The sequence below is a fragment of the Camelina sativa genome, chromosome 19, assembly GCF_000633955.1.
Source record: "Camelina sativa cultivar DH55 chromosome 19, Cs, whole genome shotgun sequence".
Lineage (NCBI taxonomy): Eukaryota > Viridiplantae > Streptophyta > Magnoliopsida > Brassicales > Brassicaceae > Camelina > Camelina sativa.
In genome coordinates, this window is record NC_025703.1 from 26228005 (window position 1) to 26236503 (window position 8499).

The window sequence follows — 8499 nt, forward strand, 5'->3', positions numbered from 1 at the left end:
ATTATAAAAATGAAAACTTACGGTGTGTACTCGACGCGGATGTTACCGGCATCAGTATTAGCGATAACCCGGAAAGCATCACGAGAGAGATTAAGGTCACCGTTGCAAGGCTCCCGGCAGAAATCAACTACCCTCACGTCAACGGTACGACCCGTGCAAGCCCTAGGGAAGTTGTATGTAGCGCCAATGCATCGAACCCTGTACCTCCGACCACAAGCTCGACCTCCTTGGTACAGATTGCTCCTGACTCCAACCACCATCGTCTCACGTTGTGTTCCATAACACGCAGACCCTAATTAAACCGCATCATTAACTTGTAATTAATGATATGTTTATTAACATATGAAACAAAGATATGTATGGTTGTATATAGTACGCACTAGTGTAGGGAGGGTTGTAATAGACAGCTCTTCCTTGAGCAGCTTCAGCGATTGGAGCTAAAATTTGTGCAAACACCATCACCACTACCACAAATTTTACTACCATTTTTATCATTTTTCTTTTATTTTGTTTTTGGCTTGTTTGTGAATAATTAATGAAGCTAAGGAAGAGACGTATTTATATAATTGGATTTCAAAGACTATAGATAAAACGGAAAAGTCTTTGATCTACGTCAAGTCTTCCACTACTTATTGTATTGATTTCATATGGGACAATTTGTTTCTTACTCCACCTATATTTTCTTAGTGAATTGAATGAATATGATGATGTAAAGGAAACTTCCAAGAGGATTTGAAATTTAAAGTATGTTTTTTTGGAAATTTTGTTTGTTTTGTTTTGGCAGAGAGAAATGATTAGGATTATATTTGACTATAAGATACCAAGGAAATTTCCAAGAAACTAGAGAGGGGTTGAGGTGTAAAAGCTCTATTTTCTTTTCTAAAAAGTTTAAATAAGAACCAAGCAATTCACATAATATGGTGAGATCTAATCACTCGTTCTACAAAATCTAAAACTATGGCAATATTGAAGCTCTAATATATATATCGAGAAATGATGTAATTCCAAATTTGTCAAAATTTATGAGTTTTTGATTCGTAATTAATGAAGAACGAAACGATTTTTTTTTTGTCTATTATTTCAGATCTGTTTTTTAATATTTCTCAAAATGTTTTCTAACAAAGTCAGATGAGTAAAATGGAGTACGAAAAACAAAACAGTTTTGTTGACTTCTTTAACCAAGAGAGACAAAACTCTGCTTGTCGTGTCTCACTTAAACCCGCGTTTTATGGATTTCAACATCTTGTGAGACATTTTTGCTTAATGGGCTGAACTGGCCCAAATCTCTATATAGTAACTTAAACCGAAGAGTTGACTCAATTCAACCGGATAAAAACAAATACTCACTACTCTTTCTTCTAGCTGAGGAAGAGTTTTGAGACTTGAGATAACGATTGCCCTTACCGAGGAAGTTGCCTTTGTCAGCTTGTCGCTATTATTTATCAAAAAGACTCATTATACTATATATAATTAGTATATTTTGTCGACAAAAAAATAAAAATAATTAGTATATGTTTTTTTTCTTTTTATAAACCCTACCTACCACAATATCTGTATTGAGGGTAGAATGTCTTCCGACTAATGTCAAGAAATAGTTAGACCATTTGTATTTCTGATTACCATGTAAATTAATTGGGGCAAAGTCCAACTGACAGATTTCTCATACAATTGTGATTTTTTATTTTTAGGGTGGATCGAACCTAAGTTAGTTCCTTTTAATATTTCCCCAATTTTTCCTTACTACTGGACCACAGCTGTACCAGCATATGTTTGTTAAAGGAATTACATTATAACGTTTTAAGTATTGTCATTTGTATCTTTTTCTTATAAATTATTTTGTAGAGTGTGTACAACAAACGAAATGATGGGCCATAATCTATATTATTATTTTTGAAGTATATTTTGTATTATGTCTTTGAAGTTTTGGTTATTTAATTTATTTTATTTACAACATTAACCCTAACTATTTTTCTAAAATAACAATTCCTGGAAACTCATTTAATGGAACTATTTAAATTGACTTAATTTGATACATTTATTGCCATAAATAGCTTGACAACATCTATACATTTCGATTTTTCCAAAAACAACTCTACGCATTAAATTTTTAATCCCATAAAAATCTCTAAACCTATTTTAATAGATTTTTAGAGACTGTATAATCTCTTAAAATTAAATGACATAGCCGAGTTTGAGTAACAAATGATTATAATCACAATAATTATTATAACATTAATAAAGTTCATAAAAACGAAAGCCCAACTTTAGAAACTCAATAATCGGGTATATTTAACTTTAGCATCAAGAAAAATATTTAATATAATATATACCATGTTAAGAAACTGAATATTATTATGCGATAAAGTTATCAACTCAAATAGGAAAACACTAAAATCTCTTTTTTATTGCTACGGATCGTAAACTCTTTGCTCATCAAGCATTTTCCATGTATAAATATCAACTTCAAAAACAAAACACAACACACAACCAAAACCACTAATATGACGGTTTTGAAACACGAGTTAAACCACTAATATGACGGTTTGTTGTTATATAGCGGGACATGTTATTAATATGACGGTTTGAATTAACATTAATATAAATATAAAATATTATTAATTCGGTTTTGAAATACGGGTTAAATCTTCTTTTAATTATTTGGTCAATACCACTAATTAGGGGTGTCAAAATGGGTCAAGATTAATGAGCCAACCCAATTCAACTCAACTCATGAACCCTAATGAGTTGAAAATTTTGACCCTAATGAGTTGATGGATTAAATAAGTTGATGATTAAATGAGTTCATGAGTCAAATGAGTTTGGTTATAATGGGTTTATGAGTTAATCACTAACCCATCAATTTCTTCATTATCAACCTAATATCATCAACATCATCATAATATTATCATCATCATAATACCAACATCATCATACTATCATCATCATCATCATCATCATATCAACATATATATCATAGTCAACATCATCATACTATCGTCATCATCATACTACCTTCATGTTACTATCATCATCATCAACATTGTCATACTATCATCATCATCATCATCATCATCATAATACCTTCATAATCATATTAACATCACCATCATCATATCAACATATATATCATAGTCAACAACATGATGTCATCATCATCATCTTATAATTTTCCCCAAAATCTCAAACCCGCAATTTTTCCGCCAAAATTTTGAACTTATAATTTTCCGGCCAAAAATGCAAATCCGCAATTTTTTCGCCAAAACGCAAATCCACAATTTTCCATCCAAAATGTAAAACCGCAATTTTTCCGCCAAAACGCAAATCTGTAAATTTCCCGCCAAAAATGAAAACCCGCAATTTTCCCGCCAAAATGCAAATCCGTAAATTTTTTTATCAAAAACGCAAACCCGTAAATTTCTCGCCAAAACGCAAACCGACAATTTTTCCGCCAAATGCAAACCCGTATATTTTTTGTCAAAAATACAAATCCATAAATTTCCTGCCTAAAACGCAAACCCGTAATTTTCTCGCCAAAACGCATCGAGAAAGTTATGATGGTGATAATGATGATGATGGTGAAAATAATGATAAAAATTAATTATAATTATTTCCTATTAAATATAATTAATTTATATTATAGTTGGTTAACCCAATTATTCATCTAACTCATTTAACTAAATGGATTCATGGGTTAATCTAACGCAATTATTAAATGAGTTGAGTTTACTCATAAACTCATTTAACTTTTAGCTCATTGGATAATGAGTTGAGTTTGGTTGGGTCAACCATTTTGACACCCATACCACTAATATAAGAATATTAGCATATTAAATCCAGATAGTTTAACTAAAATTTTGTAAAACAATTAAACTATTGGTAAAATTGTGACTTAATCCGACAATAACTTATAAATTACATATTTATGTATTTATTTCCCCTATTATTGTTCTAATAATTGACAATTCAATCAAAATTATTATTTAACTAAACAAAACAAACTAAATATAAAAAACAAAAAAATAAAATGTTATTATTTTTTAAAAAATTGTCCCACGATATACCACGGATTAAAATCTAGTATGTAATTGTTTTTGTAGTATTTGTCGTCTTATATCAACACTAGTATTGTACCTGGTGCTATGCACCAGAAAATAATATTATATTATATTACATTTTAATTATTTTATATCAAACATATTTTTGGAAAAAATATTAAAATGTTTTTATATATTAACCAAATTGAATCAAAGTATTCATGTGGGGAATTTTTTTTTTGTTAATTTCATGTATATGAGGATTTATTTTGTTAATTGGTATAGTGATAGAATTGTTGAATGCACATGAAATTAGTAGTCTTCCAAAATTTATATGTATTCAAAGAATAACTTCGATTAATAATCAAGGTAGACAACAAAAATTATCCTAATGAAGCTATTCAGACTTGTTGTGTCATCTATCCTAATCCTGATGAAGCTATTCCAATTTCTACTGCTATTTCGTCTTCTTTTGGATTCCTCATTCCATAGGCCATGTTTATAGGTATATCAGATGGGGTGTTCTTAGGCCCTTTAAAAATGAAAATAATTGAATAGTGGACTTAAGATCATGCTGATTGATCTTATTCTAGAACTGTTCTTGGGCCTGATCTTGTGTAACGTGTCTCTCTTAGATTGGTTGAGAATATATGGAATAAATTTGGACATTAATCTATGTATTAATTAAATAAATATTTGTCTTTTTTAATTAATTAAGTAATATGTTTGTTTGTTTTTTTTTAAATTTTATTTACAATGTTTTTTTTTGTTTCATAAAAATATGGCATTGTATTTTGAATTTTAGTAAAAGTTTTATAAGTTTGCAATTAAAATGTTATTTTATAAATTTTTATAATTGTAATATGTTTAAAAATATTAATAAACATTATATTATTAAATAGTATTAAACATTCTTAAACTTTTTATTAAACATTAATCTATGTATTTATTAAATATTCTTAAATTTCTATAAGAATATTATATTATTAAATATTAAGATCTTAGACATGTTCTCCCAATAACTAACTTTTTAACAAAAATTCTTAATTACTGATCTTACATCATTTTCATAATATTTATACTCTAAGAACACCCTAAACTGATCTCCCTATAAACATGCCCTTATGTGTCTTGGGTGTCTACTTGTCTTCACCTAATTAGTTTGTGTCTTCATGTTCAGTTAGCTGCTTTTTCTATTCATTGTCTTCAACGGAGGCGTCTGTTGTACACCGTAGAAATGTCAAAAGCCATAACATGCGATGGATAGAAGAGAACCCATGAATACAACAAAAACATGAAAAATTGAGAATGTGAACCTAGCTCTTTAGATAAAAATATGTATTAAAAGCCATATAGATTGATATATATATATATATATATATATAGAAAGGAGACTTGCTGATAAATGCATACATGTTCACAATATATTTTTAAAAAACAATTTTTTTTTTAGAGGATTATATATATGCATTTTCTGCATATTCCAAGCCGAAAATACCATTCAAGCATTAGCAAAGACTTAGAACTTAGAAGTAGCTATAGATCTCATATGAAAAAGGCCATACACATACAAATTGCACATAGGTGAGAATGAACTTAAACTAGAACTTCGAATATTCCATCTTTTTCCATAAACTATAGTCATCATCATAAAGAGTGAGATATGATAATATTTGCTTTTCCTTCAAGATAATATATAAAATAATTATCGGATAAGAAGATATTTAGTAACATAAATTAATTAATTTTATAGCTCGATACACAGTACTACTGACTACATATAGACATGGAGCCAAAAACGAAACCATATACTTTACTATTAAAGTCTCTTTATCACATGATCCAAAGCCAAAAAGTATAAATAAAAAAAGTCTCTCGTCACATGTGACATGACCGTTTTTACAAAACGTTATTGGATGAGAATTCCAATTTTTGCCTAAATTTCGCAAACTCAAAATATCTCTGATTCAGTTTACTAAAAAACATCAAGTCGTTCCTTGTTTAGGCATTCGTATTAGTTTCTGTTAAACCGAAAAACCAAAACAAAACACACACACGAGAAGTCAGAAAGGGTAAAAAAGAGGAATATATATATTTTTTTTTCTTTTTCGATGCCTCCGACCAATGATTACCGAATCTACGGCGAGGCACCGTCTACTTCGCCGTCTCCTCCACCGCCAAAGCCAAAAACAAGGATTCTCTCTCTATTCCTCGTTGGTGTAATCATGTTTTCGATATTTTCTCTCTTTCTCGTCCTTATCGGCATCGCCTCTGTTCTACTTCTCCCTCTCCTCCTCTCTTCTCTCCATCGTCACCACCGACGTCGCCGACGTAACCGTCGACACGATTCCTCAGATGGGTTATCTTCAAGATTCATGAAAAAGCTTCCTCAATTCAGATTCTCCGAACCCACGTCCACATACACACGGTATGGAAGCGATTGCGTTGTTTGTTTTGATGTATTCAGACAGGGGCAGTGGTGTCGGAATCTTCCTGGTTGTGGACACGTGTTCCATCGGAAGTGTGTGGACACTTGGTTGCTCAAAGCCTCGACTTGCCCTATTTGCAGAGCTAGGGTTAGGTTGAGGGAAGAAGATGCACAAGAAGGAGAACTGTGGAGATGTTTTAGCCGTAGAAGAAGTAGTTTGTTAGATTTGTAAGTGCTCTGTTTCTTGTTCTTGTTTTTGTTTAAGTCATAATTGGATTAGAAGTTATAATCATTTAGCAGTTTGTAACTTCCTCTAATCAATCTTTGAAGCTCTCTGTTTCGTCGCGGTTTGGACCAATAGAATGATGGTTTGGTTTCTTTTATAGTTGACTTTGTTCCTTTGAGGAGACTAATTGTTTCATTGGTTTATATAATCCTTAAGCTCTCTACTAAGAATATAGTAAATATATAGATATGTAGTTTTCAGATTTCACCGATTCAACGCTAATTGATGAAGTAAGTGTTGATCAGTACGTTTAATGAGTAAGGCAACTTGTAGAACATGTTATGCTTCTTGAATTCTCTCTTTAACATCTCTTGTTATGTCGCGGTGTTTAGACTTTTCATCGACGTGTTGGGTTTCTTGTTTATTAAATTTGTCAAAGTCATAATTTCTTTCGTTTGATTTTGGATTTGACATAGGTAATATATTGTGGGTTCTGTGGACTTGGACTATTTCAAATGGATATCTCCATAACCAAAGCTAGCCAGAGGTACAAGCCGAAGACACTTTCCTCCTTAGAAAAGTAGCTGGTCAATCAACCATTCTAATGGTTAGTTATATACTTATATATAAGTGTTAAGCAGATGGGTTTGATCTTATAAACCATCACTACCATTACCAAAACACCAGTAGCCAAGAGCTTTTGTCGTTTTTTTTCTTTCTTTTCTTCTAAACCCATGGATCGGTTTTCGTTCTTGAATGTTGTAATGGAGGTAGCGGGTATTCTAAATGAGTCCCGCAAACTCTTTCTCAAGAACAAAAAGTTGATGTTCTCAGTCTTGGTATTCCCTCCCATACTCAATTGTTTAGTTTACTTGTTCAACGCCATTGCCATCAAACCGGAGATAACAAACTTGATCCTTGAATCATATTTGTTACCTATTACAGATCCAAGCAGCCCCGAATTTGCTATCCATCTTATGAGATACTTCGCAGATTTTCGCCAGTTTGTAAGTTCTTTATACATTTTCATCGCCGTCTCCTCCATCATCAACCTCTTATCCGTTCTTGTTATGGTTCACGCATCGGCTCTTACTCATAAAGATGATAGTTTCAAGATCAAAGACTTTCCTGTTCTGACCCTTAAATATTGGAAGGGACCTCTTGTTACTAGTTTCTACATTGCTCTATTCAGTCTTGGCTATTGGTTCCTATTCTATATAATCATTGTTTCTCTCGTTATATTCTCTACAAAACTCAATACCGTGGGAGCCAAAGTTCGCGCATTATGGATTCTATTTGCAGTCTTTGAGTCTTACTTAGCTATCGTTTGGAACTTATCTATGGTCATATCGATACTCGAGGATACTTATGGGATCCAAGCTTTGGGGAAAGCTGCAAAGATTGTCAAAGGGATGAAGCCAAAGCTATTCCTCTTGAATCTTTTCTTTGGTTTATTGTCATTTGGGTTATTTCAAATCTTCAGGCTGATCGATTGGAGTAGTTCATTCCCGGTTATCTTAACCACCGGTTTAAAATCTTTGTGAGTTCAGTCTTTGTGGTGAGGATGTTTCAGCTTGTGACTTATACGGTTACCTATTTCCAGTGTAACCAAGGCATAGACGCTGAGGCTGAGTCGCTGGGAGATATGGAATATACAAAATTGTCTTCCACTACTCTCGTGGGAGGATTGCCTTGAATATTTCAATATAAATATACGTGTATTGTTTGTTTGTTGTTCTTAAGAATGTTGAAGTTCACCATGGATTTGGTAAATTACTTCTAATAATCAAACGTTCTTTTTTTTTTTTTTT

The 8499-nt window shown here is 31.9% G+C and overlaps 2 protein-coding genes and 1 pseudogene across 2 annotated transcripts; 2 read left to right on the forward strand and 1 right to left on the reverse strand.

Moving 5' to 3' along the window:
• Positions 18-536, reverse strand: LOC104767229 (EG45-like domain containing protein 2). The gene is made up of 2 exons (XM_010491273.2): positions 381-536; positions 18-292 (listed from the first exon to the last, which is right to left on the reverse strand). The coding sequence occupies exons 1-2, from the start codon at positions 493-495 to the stop codon at positions 18-20; spliced, it is 390 nt and encodes a 129-aa protein (XP_010489575.1). The 5' UTR covers positions 496-536.
• Positions 5860-6694, forward strand: LOC104767232 (RING-H2 finger protein ATL56-like). The gene has a single exon (XM_010491275.2). The coding sequence runs from the start codon at positions 6146-6148 to the stop codon at positions 6692-6694; it is 549 nt and encodes a 182-aa protein (XP_010489577.1). The 5' UTR covers positions 5860-6145.
• Positions 6293-8425, forward strand: LOC104767231 (annotated as a pseudogene).

Excerpts from the sequence above, each read along its gene's own strand:
- LOC104767229 (XM_010491273.2), bottom strand. The coding sequence starts at position 495 with ATGATAAAAATGGTAGTAAAATTTGTGGTAGTGGTGATGGTGTTTGCA. Across the intron at positions 293-380 it reads TTACAACCCTCCCTACACTA|GGTCTGCGTGTTATGGAACA; the intron begins GTGCGTACTATA and ends CGGTTTAATTAG.
- LOC104767232 (XM_010491275.2), top strand. The coding sequence starts at position 6,146 with ATGCCTCCGACCAATGATTACCGAATCTACGGCGAGGCACCGTCTACT.